This window comes from Pituophis catenifer, unplaced genomic scaffold (assembly GCF_029215685.1).
Source record: "Pituophis catenifer annectens isolate HBS135680 unplaced genomic scaffold, rPitCat1.0.hap2 SCAF_13, whole genome shotgun sequence".
In the NCBI taxonomy this organism is placed as follows: domain Eukaryota; kingdom Metazoa; phylum Chordata; class Lepidosauria; order Squamata; family Colubridae; genus Pituophis; species Pituophis catenifer.
In genome coordinates, this window is record NW_027256893.1 from 994144 (window position 1) to 1009369 (window position 15226).

Below are 15226 nucleotides of genomic sequence, written 5' to 3' on the forward strand. Positions count from 1 at the left end.
CAGGATAGAGGAGCAACCCCTATCCCGAGCCCTCCAGAGATCATCCACCAACGCGACCAATGCCGTTTCCGTGCTGTGCCCAGGCCGGAAGCCAGACTGGAGCGGGTCTAGATAGACAGCTTCATCCAGGTACCGGGGAAGCTGTTGCGCTACCACACTCTCAACAACCTTCACAACGAAGCGAAGGTTGGAGACTGGACGATAGTTAGCCAAAACAGCCGGATCCAGAGAGGGCTTCTTGAGGAGGGGCCTCACAACCGCTTCTTTCAAAGCAGCCGGCAGGACCCCCTCACTCAAAGAAGCGTTAATCTTCTGGAGCCAGCCTCGTGTCACCTCCCAGGAAGCCAGTACCAACCAGGAGGGACACGGGTCCAATAAACATGTGGTCGTGTTCAGCCGTCCCAGGACACTGTCCATGTCCTTGGGAGCCACAGGATCGAACTCCCCCCAGATAACACTCTCAAGACCTGCCTCAGTCATCCCGTCTGGACATACCCAGTCAGAGGCCAGCCCTTCCCGAATCTGAGCGATTTTGTCATACAGATACTGCACAAAGTCCTCAGCTCGGCCCTGCAAGGGGTCATCCCGCACTTCCAGGTGGAGGAGGGAGCGGGTCACCCTAAACAGGGCGGCCAGGCGGTTATCTGATGATGCAATAAGAGCGGCAAAATAGCTAGATTTCGCAGCTTTTATCGCCACTAGGTAGGTCTTAATATGAGACCTCACCAGTGTTCGGTCGGATTCGGAGCGGCTGGTCCTCCAACTACTCTCCAGGCGTATTTTCCGGCGCTTCATCTCCCTAAGCTCCTCGGAGAACCAAGGAGCTAGGTGAGTTCGGTGCCGGGTCAGAGGCCGCAAAGGCACGACACGGTCCAAGGCCCCGGCAGCCGCACTATCCTAGGCGGCCACCAGGTCCTCAGCCGAGTCATGAGCCAGAGTCTCAGAAAATGGCCCAAGCTCCATCTGGAACCTATCAGGATCCATCAAGCACCTGGGGCGGAACTACCTGGTCGGTCCCACCTCCCTGCGGCGGGGTGCAGCGGTTAGAAAGTCCAGTCGAAGGAGCGAGTGGTCAGACCATGACAAGGGTTCGATGACTATATCCCCTGTATCAAGGCCACTCGACCACTGACCAGAGACAAAAACTAAGTCCAGAGTGTGTCCACCCTTGTGAGTAGGGTCATGAATTAACTGAGTAAGGTCCATGGCCGTCATGGAATCCATGAACTCTCGAGCCACCTCAGACGTTTCGCCGACAGATGGCAGGTTGAAATCCCCCATGTCTGGGGGTACCAACCGCCACCTCAGCTATGACGTTGAGCAGCTCGAGCAGGGCCGTTGCCACGCGGCAGGGAGCCAGGTACATGATCAAGAAGCCCATCTGTACTCCACGACCCCACTTCACAAAAAGGGACTCACATCCGGCTATCTGTGGAACAGTGGTCTCCCTCGGATCAAGACTTTCCTTTATAATAACCGCCACCCCCCCCGCCCCTGCCCTGAGGTATCTTTGAATATTCTCCTCTTCAATTTTTTACAGTTTCAAAAACTGTATAGTTTTTGAAAATAGCTATACTTTTCTTTTTTTCTTCCTGTAGATGCACCATTCCATCCTCATTCTCTAATTAATTTCTTTTCCTTTTCTTTTTTTAATTTATAAGTCAACCGTCTTCCGGGCTTATTGGCATTTTCAAAGTAATTTTGTTTAGTTGCTCTAATTTTTTGTGCTACTTCTTCTTGGGTTATTAATTTAATTTGTGTTTAATTAACTTTTTTTCTACTTTGATTTCTTGGTTTTGGGGTTCTTTCTGTAATTTAAATTCTGCTTTTCTAATTTTCCTTGGAGCTCTGCCAGTTGTTTTTATTTCTATTTTTCCTTATTGTGTATGCTATCAATAAACCTCTTATATAAGCTTTTGTTGTATCCCATAAGTTTTGAGTTGTAGTTTCTTCATTCCAATTTTCCTTTAAAAACAGGCCTAATTCTTTTTTTGAGTATTGAATAAAATTCTTCTCTTTCACTATCCTTTGGTTCATGGTCCATCTCCCTCTCCTCCTGACTTCTCCTTTCCAACTAATTTTTAATGGATTGTGGTCTGCCCAGGAGTTGGCTTCAATTTCTATTTCCGCAATGTCTTTCCCTGTTTCTGGGTCCATCCACGCCATGTCTATCCTTGACCATGATTTTTGGGGGTTAGAGAAGAAGGTATATTGCTTTTTTTGTGGGTTAATTTCTCTCCATATATCTTTTAAGTTAAATTCCTGGGCCAATTCAAAAAATGCTGGTGGTAATATTTTCCTTTCATGCTTTTTCTTTTTTCCAGTTTTGTAGTCTTTTTTAGGGTCTGCCACCGCATAGAAGTCACCTATTATACACAGGTTATTTACTTCTAATTCTATTAGTTTTCTGTGTAACTTATTATAGTATTCTCTCTGATGTGTGTTGGGTGCCTAAATGACTACAAGTAATATTCTTTTTTGTTTTATTGAGATTTCAATCATTAGTGTCCTTCCCTCATTATCTGCATACATTTGTTTGGGATTTAACCTTTCCTTTATATAAACTACTATCCCTCTTTTTTTTTGTTTCTGCCAATACTACAAATAATTTCTCTCGTTTGGGGGCTTCCAAAAAAGCACTTTTCCCTTTAGGAATGTGCACTTCTTGTAGGCATACTATTTCCATGTTCAGTTTTTGGAGTCTGGTAATTGTTTGTCTTCGTTTTATTGGTGCATTCGATCCATTTATGTTGATTGATATTAAATTCACCTCTTCCTCCATTAAATTACTTATTTGTCCTTCCTGCTTACCTTTTTTTGTGTTACTCCCCTCTGCTGTCTTGTTCTTACACCCTCTCTGTATTGGTTTCCGGTCTCTAACTGCTCTTCCTATCCTCGATTTGATTCGTTTTCTTCTTGACTTTTGGATTCTAATTCCTCTCTACTTTCTAATTCCTCTCCAAAGTTTTGTTCACTGAATTCCTGAGCCTTTTCTACCGTATCTATTCTTATTTTTTTATCTTCCCAGGATATTAACATGCCCTCTGATATTAACCATCGGAACATGATTCTATGATTAGTCAATTTAGCAGAAAGGAATTGATAATTCCTCCGTTGCTCACGAATTCTTTTGGGTAATTGTTTTAATATTATGATCTCCTTCCCTTTAAACATCAGTTTGTCTTCCCTTGTCTTTCTGTAAATTTCGTCACGAATTGATTTCTTTGTGAATCTGACATGAATTTCACGTGATAGTTATGTCGTTTCACATAATTTGTATAAATTTAGTAAGCCTCGTCAATACTATTCCCTAATTTATTTATTTATTTATTTATTTATTTATTTATTTATTTATTTTTAAATTTATATACCGCCCTTCTCCCTGAGGACTCAGGGCGGTGTACAGCCAGAATTAAAAAACATGAAATACAAATATTAAAAACAATTAAAATATATATAAATTTGGCCCAAAATTAAAAATACAAACCAATTAAAACATTTAAAATTTCTTCTTAAGCCAGCCCAGCTTGCTGGAAAAAGTGGGTTTTAAGGGCACGGCGGAAGTCACTAAGGTCTTGGATTCTCCTTATCTCTGGGGGCAACTGATTCCAGAGGGTAGGTGCCCCCACAGAGAAGGCCCTCCCCCTGGGAGTCACCAGCCTACATTGATTGGCTGATGGCACCCTGAGGAGGCCCTCTCTGTGGGAGCGCACGGGACGATGGGAGGTCGTCGGTAGCAGCAGGCGGTCTCGAAGATAGCTAGGCCCGATGTCATGGAGCACTTTAAAGGTGATAACCAACACCTTGAAGCGCACCCGGAAGACCACTGGGAGCCAGTGCAGCTCGCGCAGGAGCGGTGTTACATGGGAGCGCCATGCTGCTCCCATCACTACCCGCGCTGCTGCATTCTGGACCAGTTGGAGCCTCCGGGTGCTCTTCAAGGGGAGCCCCATGTAGAGAGCGTTGCAGTAGTCAAGGCGAGAGGTGACGAGGGCATGAGTGACTGTGCACAGGGAATCCTGATCAAGAAAGGGCCGCAACTGGCGAATCAGGTGAACCTGACAAAAGGTCCCCCTAGTTACAGCTGTCAGATGTTCCTCCAAGGACAGCTGCATATCCAGGAGGACTCCCAGATTGCGAGCCCTTTCTGTGGGGGCCAAAGACTCGCCCCCAATAGTCAGTGATGGAGTCAACTGACTATATCGGGATGCCGGGAGCCACAGCTACTCAGTCTTCTGCAGCTTCCAGTTTCTTTTTGGTTCTCTCTACCTTGGCCTCTATTATGTTTATTTTTTGCTCATTGTTTGCTATTGATTCCTGAATCTTTTCCATTTTGTCATCCAATTTTCTTGTGTCTCCCTTCACTTCACCCATATCCCCTTTCATTTCTTCATGATTTTTTTGCATTATTTCCTGCATTTTCATCATGACCTCTTGAATCATATTCAAAGAGGTCTGCATGTTCTGCACAGCTGCTGCTGTTCCTAATTTTTCAGTAGATGGCATATCTGTTATTAACTTTTGCCCTGCAGGTGAAGCTGTCACAGGGGTTCTTTTTTACTGTTTTTGTAATTGTAGCTGTATTTGACATTTTAATTTTTTGTAGAAGGGTTTTCCATAATACCATATATATCTAAGGTTTTACCCCAAGTTGTATCTATAGTTCTATTTCTAATCTTTCTTCTTAATCTTAAATCAATATAGAATACGGGAATTTCAATAGCAATAGCAATTATCAATTATATCAGTTCACAATTAATTTCAGGTCTATACAATGAGAAAATAGATGTATTTCCTATTATTGAATTAATTAAATTATTACACAATATCTAGAAGAAAAGGAAAGAAAAGTTAAGACATTAGGGTGGATCATCAAATGTTGAAGAAGGGAGGGGAATCACATATAGTAAAAATTATATAACAATATTTAGTATTATCTATATTAAATCTTAGCTAACAAGTTCCAGAGTTACATAAAGAAAAAATTGGATTAACTATAAATTTCCAATCTCATACAAATATATGGTAATCCTTTACCAGTCAGTATATTGGTTGATTTAATATCTCTAGTCAATAAGTCTTCCTCCTGTAAATCAACGTTCTTTCTTCTTCACTCTTTCACAGTTCATTTTTTTTCTCCTCCTGTTCTCCAAACTTAAAGATGGCAGCTTTCGATTTGCCTAGTCACTGTCACTTCCTCCGTCTCTATCTCCAAAGGCTATTCTTTACTTTCTTTTTTCTCCGACCTGTTCACCACCTACACACACCCTCAGTACCTCCTCACAGTCACAGTCACAATCACAATCCCAGTTCCAGCTTTTCTTTGTGATTTTCTCATCAATCCAATCCACAATCCACTATCCACAATCCTATCTCTCTCAGCACTGCTCGTAAATCACTTGCACTCTCCACCAATCTTTCTTCCACTCCCACTGCTAAGGAGCCGCTTTTTTCCTCTTTGGAGACTCACTTTTTCCCCCCGTCTGCCACCTCTACAGTTTCATTGAGACACTTCGGATATTTTGCCTCTTGTAAAACTCTTCTTACTGATGCTTCTTGTTGCTTCTCACTATTCTGCTTCCTCATTTTCCATTTGGGTCGCCATGTCTCCGGACCTGGCTCTGACAGCTGGTCTCTTCCACTCTGGATTCAGGGGGCTTCACCCTCCTTGGTGGAGGATTGTCTTTCACTCCACCACCTCTGGGCTATCCCCTTTCGTTTGCTGTCCTCTTCAAGGTTCGGTGTTGCCGTTATCGGCTTCCAGACATGGAAAATCGGGCAGGAGAAGTGGAGATTCCAATTCCTTGCACTGCACCAGCATGACGGTACTTCGGAAGTCGGGATGCAAAATGTCTTATTCTGGCACTCCGGTGCTATTTTTTAAAAATCCAGACTCTGGCCAAAGGATTATTAGAAAATTCTGACCAAAAGCTCCACACCTTTATAAAACCATGTCTGTTGTAAAAACCAAAGTTTTCTTCCAAGTTGTCCTTCATGGCCTGCTACAGAAGAGAAGTTTCAAATGGGACAAATGCTTCTGTTCCCATGGCTGGCTTTGAGTAGGTCTATTAGATTCCACTTTCTATACTTATCTAACCTTACACACACACACAGAACAAAGGTTCTTGGATGTATACGTGCATGAGTGTACATAAATAATACAACACACACACACACACACACACACACACACACACACACACAATGGTGTATATATCTTCCTGCATGTGTACATATATGAATGGATATGTACAAAAGGTGAACCTGGACTTCCAGTTGTACTTCCGGCGCCTTCGGAAGCCTGGACCGTGAGTTCCGTGAGACCTTTATCGGAGGGTCCAAATCGGGACCATAGCCAGCCTGGAGGGGTGGCAAAGTAAAGGGGGACAGCCCTAGCAGGTAACAGCTGCATCTCCCTTCCCTGACTAGAGAAGCCCCCTCAACCAACGACGAGGAGGAGCAGCAGCAAACATGGCTGTCATGAAGCCGAAGACAGCCTTAATACACAAGACTGTGTAGGAGCGGAGAAAGTGAGTGGTGTGTAATCTGGGTAAGAGAATATTTTCCATTGAAAAATGACCCCAAGAAATTCAAGGAGAAAGCATTTTTGAACTATTTGCTAGCAGTGAAATAAGCACAATAAAAAAAAAAAACTCAGAAAGGAGGAACTGGAAGCATCGCGGCTGGAAAATAGCGGGCTCCGATGAGCCTTGCGAAAATCCAGGCAGACAAACCGCTGTCAGGAGATCTTCAGACCAGATCCATCCTGTAGGGACGGTGAAGAAGGAGAGGCACCTCGGACAACCAAGAGGAACAGGAAAGTTCCTCGGAAAGTCGGAGGAAACTCTTCAATGCGGAGGCAGCGGCCATTGCGGCCCTCATGAAGATGGGGCAACTGGAATAAGTTTTGTGCAGGAGTGGTGATTTGGACAGAGTATTTGTACTGGGTGAGCGATTGGCCAACTCATAGGTAAAAAAGAACTATTTTAAAATTTTCAAAAGAAGTCCCGGTGAGGAAATAGCAGCTAATTAGCATTGGGGAATCTTAATGGAGGGAGAAGAACAAAACGGAAGTCAGAGCACTAAAGCCCAGAACGGGGTTTGATATTTGGAGTGGAAATTGGATTTGGAGACATTAAAATTATTATAAGAAAAAGAAACCCGAAAGAAAATAGTTTCTAAACAGGATTGAATATAATTTTAAAAGTTTTGAACTTTGAGGGGAGAACAAAGAAAAATTCAAAATAGAAAAGCCCTGTAAAGGGAATTTTTCAATTGGATTTGGATTTAAAATTGGATTTTAAACTGGAATTTGGGATATATAAAATCAAGAAGAGAAAGAAGGAATTTGAAAAGCATTTGATAAGCAGATTTAATAAACAATTTGGATATTTTGTGACTTTGTTGGTTTGAAACTTGTGGATTGGAGAGAGACATCTGCCAGTGGAAAAAAAGTACTACAACAAACAATTTTAAATCTGGAAAAAATTACAGTGACCTTGAGCTAAAAGAGCCGTGAGAAGTTTGAAGGAGGATTTGTTTTCTTTTAAGCTGTTTGATCTCGACAACTAAAGGAGATGGGAAATAACAAAACTGTAAATTGGAGTTAAAAGCAAACTAGAATGTCAAAATGTAGCAGGAACTAATTGAGATAGTCAAAATGATGCATGTATCATTCAAACTTGATAGAAAACGAGGAATTGTGTCAGAACATATTCAACTCGATAAAGAGACTAAGAATGAGATGCAAGAAAACAGCACTGAAGATTTCAACATTGATGATGAAAAATTAAATGTTTACATTGGAAGTAACAATGAAAAAAGAGAAGGGATAGGAGGAAACAACCTAAAAAAAGAAGCAAACTAAGGGAAGAAAAAGAAAGGGAAAAAGGCTAGAGAAAAATATTTTTAATGATTTCACTGGAATTAACAGTGGCAAAAATAAAGAAGTTAGGACAAAACAAGAGAGAAAAAAAAGGGGGAAAGGATTAAGCAAAAAGTTAAATGATTACACTGAGATCAACAGTTGGGAAATAAGAAAAGTGAGAGGAGAAAAGGGGAATAGAACAGATGGGAACTTAGGGCACCCAGATGTGTAAAGCACTTAAAAGTCAAAGAAAGGATACAGAAGAAAAGACATAATAACTATAAAAAGAAAAAAAGAAAATGAGAGAATGGGATAAAGGGATCACTAGTTCCGATGGATCTACTCTGAGTAAGGCTAAATCCAATTCTATTTGTCTATTGAAGGTCTGCAATTATGGCAGACAGAATTCCAAAGTACGGTTGCACAAGTTTGTTTTTCTTAGAAGAAAATCTGTTCCACACTTTTCTCACAATACAAGCTGCACGTTATTTTGGCTGTAATCTTGTAATGTTGCCAAACCTGAGGCATTCACATCTGAACTCTACAGCCTGTAACCACCTTTTAATCTAAGTGTATTAAGGGTTTGTGTATATATCAGTTACCCAAGGAAGCAGCATTATGAGACCAGGGACAGCACTGAGCAATCTTGAGACTAAGATCTAGGAGCAAACGTGTGCAAAGCGGGGTGCTAGTCAAAAGATGTGCCTCACATACCTGGAGCAAGTTGCGAGCAAGGCGGGTCTTCCCCGTGTACAGCAAGAGCAGGTGCTGGTTCAAGGTGTGGATGAAGCCTTCCGGTGGGGTGATCTCTTCCACTTCGATCTTCAGTGGCAGCTGGGCTTTCGAGCGCCCAATCTTAAGCCCTGGAACCAGCCCGCCCACCTGGTCTTGCCATCCACCACCTGAAAAGGACAGCGCAGGGGTTCAGGCCCAGGCCAAGAAGTTCCGAGTCCAGGAGCTTCTGCTCACTATTACACAGCAACCATGCGAAATGGGCGAGACAGGCCGAGAGCAGGTCCTCCGTCTCAACTCCCCTTTCAGGTACAAAGTGAAAGTTCTTTTTTTTTTTTTTAATTGCAAAAGTTTTACAATTACATTTTCACCCCTTTCCCCCCCCCCCCCCACCACCCACCCCAAACTTTCCAACCTCCCTAACCCTCCCTAACCCTCCCCTCCCCCCAGACTTCCCTATATTATACTCATTTCTGATAAAAAAAATAAAAAAACCCCTTAATATAAAACTTGTGTAAAAACTTGAACCCCTCCCTCCCCTTTATAATTTTTCTTTTTACCCTCATTACATTAAAATATTTCTAATACATTATTTTCAAATAAAAGCTATTTGATACTTTCTAGTTTGATATTTGTTCTGAACATATTCTATCCACTTTTTCCATTCCCATTCATAAGTCTCTTGTGAACAGTCTTTTAAATATGCTGAAATCTTCGCCATCTCTGCAAAACTGGCCATCTTCAAAATCCATTCCTCAATAGTGGGCAAAGCTTCATTTTTCCAATATTTACCTATCAACAATCTTGCTGCTGTTATCATATACAATATCAGTTTTGTTTCACCTGATGTAAAACCCTTAACTATGCCCAATAAAAACAATTGTGGAGAGAATTGAATTTTTTTCTTCAAAACATTCTGCATGACCCACCAAATTTTTATCCAAAAAGCCTTAACTTTCCTACAGGTCCACCAAAAAGTGAAAGTTCTAATAAAGTCCTGCGACCAGGGGGGAGTGTGTAAGGATGCGCTGTCCTTGCCAGAGATCAAAGAGGGACTGGTAGACTTCATGGCATTTTCTCAGAATCTGAGAGTCAGAAGGGAAGGGGCCTCCAGGCACATCTAGTCCAACCCCCAGACTGTCTGAAGACCTCCAGGGAACACGCAGCTGATTCTGCCTTCCCATCAAGGCCTTTTTTCTAATACCTAAGCTGAATCCCGTTCCCCACCTTTTGGTATCTGGTGTTCTTGGTCCTGCTCTCTGGGGATGTGGAGAATGGGTCCGCTCTATGGGATAATGCTTACTTCTCTGAAGGGAGCCACCTCATCTCCCCTCAGATCGCTTCACCTTCCTTTAAATAGAGTTAGTTTTCCCTCCTATTCATCTAGCCTAAATTCACTTCAGGTTGTCAGTGTCCATTTTAGAGTCCAGTGCTCAGAACCAGGCAGAATATTCCACGTGATACCTGACTGAATAACATCATGGGCAATTGCTTCTTGTGACCTGGACTCCCAGCTCCTGTTAATACATCCAAAAGGAGCCTTTACCTCTTTAAGCAGCTGCCACACACGGCAGACTTATTTTTCTCTTCTACTGATGCTAGGAAGGGCTGGTCTAGGCAGCAACAGGACAAACTCCTTACCTGTGGTCAAAACCTGTTCCAAGTGCAGCACCGCATGAATGAGGGACTCTACACCAGCGCAGCGCCCAGATACGCGATAGAGCGATGCGATCACTGCGCCTGCCAGGATGCTGCTTGTCCCTGCGGAAGAACACAAAGCGACACAAATGTGGCCTAGGGAAAAGGGAGCCGCCTTTCGCTCCTCTGCACGGAGGTCCCAAACGGACAAGGAGGGCGCTTGACCATCAGATACGGGGAGGAGGAGAATTAAGAGCCTCCCACTTTGAATTCTCAAAAAACCTCAGAGCTGGAGGCGGATCATTTGGGAAAAGCTTTGGGAGGCCTCAATCCCTGAGATCTTCCCCGGAAGTAGTTCTCAGAGCCGTCCTCTTCACAAAATGGTAGGCTTGGTCATCAGGGCCAAATGGGAAAAGAGTGGACGCCTGACAGGGAGGAGGGTAACTGGGCTGTTTGAAAAGGGCTATTTGTGAACCGGCTCTTTTCAGAGGGAGGTAGAAACAGAAAGAGGCAACTGCTGCCATAATGCACCAGCCTCATCTCAGGTCAGCCTGGCCAGGAACCTGATGGGCTTCTGGAAGGACCTGAAGGGCTGGTTTGGCCATCTGGCCTGGAGACCGGAGGGAGCGCACAGCCCGTGGCCCTGCTTTCCCAGGGACAGCTTCGCAGGAATCTTGATTGTTTTGCATTGTTTTCTTTCTCTGCATAGTTGTTTTCTTTTGGGGAGGTGTCATTTGGCACTGTTCATGTTTTTATTGTAAGCCACTCAGAATCACTAATCTGGGATGGGCAGCTAGATGGATGGATGGACGGGTGGATGGATGAGGGGTCTTTGGTGCTCTATGAGCTTAGTTGTTTCCTTGCAAATGTTTCATTAGCCAAACTAGGTCACAGTGGCCAGTGCTAGTGCCAACAAGCTCAGAGAGCACCAAGGACCTTTCATTTCAACCCTGAACTATAAATATTCTATTTTATTGGGAATAAATGAATGATACAGAGAAGCAATTTCCAAGGCTTGCTTGGCTCTCAACCAACCCACAGCAAGCCGAGAGCCTCCACCTACCCAAGCCCGATCCATGGGGCAGATGAGACCAGGTGTGAAGCTCAAAGCCACCTCCGAAACGTTCCTGCAGCTGCTCTCGCAAGGTTTGGGGGGACAGGAGACTAACAATGTGAGTGCAGACCAAGGCTGCTTTGAGCAAGGCTCCTGGAAGAAGAGACAGAGTTGCAGCAAAGACCAGAGAGGATGGGCAGCCAAGCCCCTCAAACCTACCCTGGCCCTTTGTTTCAGAGCCCAGGTGCAAGGAAGCCTGAAGTGAGGAGCAGGCAAAGACCATCGGCCAAGAGTCGTCCCGAAGGTCCAGCCAAGACTCTGGAAAGAGCCTGAAGGCTTATGATGCAATGAAACAGGGGAGAGGGAGTCTAAAGGCCTCTCTCACTGAGGCACCACCAACATGAAAATGTTTCAGAAGAGGAAGGACAGAGCATTGGGCACGATTCACAGTACATCTCAAATGGCAGGAGAACCAAGTTAATCAAGCTATAAAAATGTTCTTCCCATGTCCTGGGTGTCATTCAAGTTGGGTGAAAATGCTCTGCCAAATGATATATTCTACAAGCTACAAGCTAAGACACAACTTCTCCAGAATCCACAGGACATCATGGCAAGCGGCCCACCCTTTTGGCTCCACATTCCGATTCCTTTCTGGCTACAGGGAGGGACAGCTGGACGGAAGATGCAGGTTCTCACCTGGCATATGAGGCTGGCAGTAATCCCTCAGATCCTCTAGGTCGCGGCAGACCAATTCCACCACCACCTCTCCCTCCAGACTTCCACTGGTGCTGATCAGTTGCAATTCTGGTTTGGCAATGCGTCGTGCCTGGGCACCAATAGGCCTGCAGCCGTCTACCAGGACAGCCACATCCACCACTGCTCCACCGTGTTCATACGTTATTGGAGGGGTATCACTCCATCCCCCTAGAAAACACTGGTCCTGTTACCAAAGGTCATCAGATAGAACCCATGGACAAAGCTTGAGCTTCCACACCTCTTTTACAGCTGGTGGAATTTCTTGGCTCAAGCCTCACCTGGGCACACCCGGCATGATTTGGCACATCTCTTGCTCAATTCTGAACTGATCTAGTGAAAGCTAGGAAGAACTTTGAGGCTACAGATCATCATGAAGGACCAGGATGTGGACTGGGCAGAAAGTGAATGCTCTGAAGGGCGTAAGATGATGCAGACTTCTTGCTACCCTTGTCCACAGGCAGAGAATGTTGCAGAGCTTCCACTACTACAGAATGGAGGGGGGGGGGGAGGTTGAAACAAAAATGACACTCCTCTTCATTCCATGTAGAGAGTTTGCACACAGTGGCAAGTTGATGGCAGGAGTTTCAAATTGCCTTCAGCAAGACTAGAAGCAGGAGGAGGAAGCCTGGAGAAGTATTGGCACTGGGAGTAAGTCATGTTCCCCAAAACCAGCAATGATTGTTGGGCTTTAGGGCTGACGCAAAAAAGCTATGAGTAAACCTGATGGCAAAATAGATGGAGGAGTTCCTGGGGAAATAAAGTTTTGGAGCTGTTTCCTTGTGCTGCATCTCCTGCACGTTGCCTAACGCAGAAGAGAACAAAGCTGCAGCCTGGACGGAGGACAGTCCTTGGAGATGGGCGGGGCCTAAATCAGGCATCTTCCAACCTCGGTCTGCTCAGGCCTTTTGGCACATGCCAATCCCTCCCCCCTTATCAGTTAACCAAACTTCCCCCAGGCCCTCGTTCCCCCCAAGCTACAAACCAGGCAGATTTTAGCCAAGTATTTAGTACAGGGGCCCAGGTGCAGGTGGGCAAGCTCCTCTGGGCAGGCATCCACAGAGCCTCCGCTTGCCACCTACCGGAGAGGTCAATCCGTGCAGGGCACTCCACTCTCACCCAGCAGCCCAGGGCAGGCAGCTCCACTTGCCAGAAGCCGATGAACTTGGAGGAGAGCAGGATGGCCCTGCGGATGAGGATCTGCTCGGCCCCCTCGTAGTGTCGGGCAGCGCGAACCAGCAGGATAGGTCTGCAAGAGGAGGGGAACCAGGCTATTGGGGGCCTCTGGCGGGCACATCCCCTTTGGAAAGAGCCTTGAGGTTGTGCTGCCCTCAGAGACACCTTTCCGAAAAGCGGAGAAATTTTCCCAGAGCCACTGGAGCATGGCAGCCCTGCTGGACCCATCCAAGGGCCTCCGGGCTGCAAGGAAGGCTGGCAGGGGTGAAGCACCCCCCCCCCCATGTGCTACACAGCCTCCAGCGAGTGGGTCAGGTGCTTGGCGGTAGTCGGGGGCAGATGCCAGCTGCCTGCCATTGGGCAAGGGGTCTTTCCAGGCAGCTCTGGGGCCAGGAGACAAACAGGGGCCCCCAAGATGATGTGGGAAGCCTTGGCAGATCTGCAGAGACTGCCCTGTATCTCTCCCCCGCCCTTCCAGTACCTGCTTAGCCATTTCTTCCTCTCCATGGCAAGTGCCTTTACACCCTGAGCAATGTCTCCCTTCTCCAGTTGCTGGAAGGCAGCGGCCCAAACAAGGTTGGCTGTGGGGCCACTCCGTAAGCCCCCCTCTCCTCTGGCCATGCAGCCCAGGAGATCTGCGATGCATGCCAGTGCCCGAGCAGCAATCCCCAGATCCTCAGTGGTGGCAGCCACTAGGAAGGAAGCAGAGCCAAGAATTCTCTCTCCTGCCCCACTGGCACCCTCCCCCGTGGGGAACTCAGATCACCACCCTAGCACCTGGGCAGAGGGCTGGGCTAAATAAAACTCTCCCCCCAACCAACAGTGGTGCCCCCTCCAACTTCCCAAGGTGGCCTGGCAAAGGAACATGCTTGGCCTGAGATAGAGGTCAGCAAATGGGGGAATTTGTGGGCATCCCAGACCCGCCTCCCTACCCTGGTCCAGGGTATCCAGCAGAGCCTCCCCAAAGCCCTCCAGGACGGCTGAGCGGATCAGAGGCAGGAGGCTGCAATTCTTCTGCTCCATCAGGACCCGCTGGATTTTGCGCTGGGCCTGTAGGACAAAGATGGCCCTGCGGGAGGCCAGTTCCGCCTCCTGGTCCAGACAGGCCCTCATCTCCTCCCAGGACATGCGCCAGGCCCTCCTCCAGGACTGCAACTGCCAGGTCTCTGGAGAGCCCAAGAGCCACAAGAGGCCCCCGAGGCCCAGGGGCTCCGAGACGCAGAGTACAGGGAAGAGACGGGCGTTCAGCAGGCAGCGCTTGTCTGGTGGGACATCCGGGCTCCACAGGTCCTGGCTCCTGCTCAGGTGAGAACAAGCAGGTGGCAGTGGCAACGCAAACGCTCGGCTCCTGTCCCAGGGTAAGGGTCCTGAGGCAGGGCCAGTTCAGCAGATCCTAGAGGGCCAGCCCAGCAGAGGAATGAGCGGGGCTCAGGGGTGAAATCTAAATTTTTTTGCTACCGGTTCTGTGGGTGTGGCTTAATTAGTGGGTGGGGCTTGGTGGTAAGGTGACTGGGAGGGTGTGGCTTGTTGGTCAGGTAGGCGTGGCCAAGTCAATGTCACTTCTTTGCCCATTTTTAACCTACAAAACACAACTGGCTCACCCACAATATAAAAGCAGCTGTGCTAGACCCAAAATGGCCCCTGCAACAAGCAGGAACCTCACACAGCCACAAAAAGCCCAAAAAAACAACTTTTTTTTTTTTTAATTTTGATTTATATGCCGCCCTTCTCCAAAGACTCAGGGCGGCTTACAATGTGCTCAGCAATAGCCTTCATCCTTTTTGTATATATATTTATACAAAGTCAGCTTATTGCCCCCACAACTGGGTCCTCATTTCACCTACCTTAGAAAGGATGGAAGGCTGAGTCAACCTTGAGCCTTGGCGAGATTCGAACCCTGCAGTAATTCACACTTTCACACTTTACACAGATAAAATTCCATATACAGCTTTGTAAGATTTTGTGTGTTTGTGTAGTTAGAGTGAAACACTACAGGAACACACTAA

At 46.2% G+C, this 15226-nt stretch overlaps 1 protein-coding gene across 1 annotated transcript in view; it reads right to left on the reverse strand.

The window, feature by feature from the left end:
- The window catches only part of FCSK (fucose kinase), a 39060-nt gene that overhangs the window by 11841 nt on the left and 11993 nt on the right, over positions 1 to 15226 (reverse strand). Inside the window, 7 exon segments of the mRNA XM_070953179.1 lie at positions 8582 to 8769; positions 10241 to 10360; positions 11301 to 11444; positions 11988 to 12215; positions 13127 to 13293; positions 13702 to 13912; positions 14153 to 14517. Coding sequence (XP_070809280.1) covers positions 8582 to 8769; positions 10241 to 10360; positions 11301 to 11444; positions 11988 to 12215; positions 13127 to 13293; positions 13702 to 13912; positions 14153 to 14517 — 1423 coding nt within the window.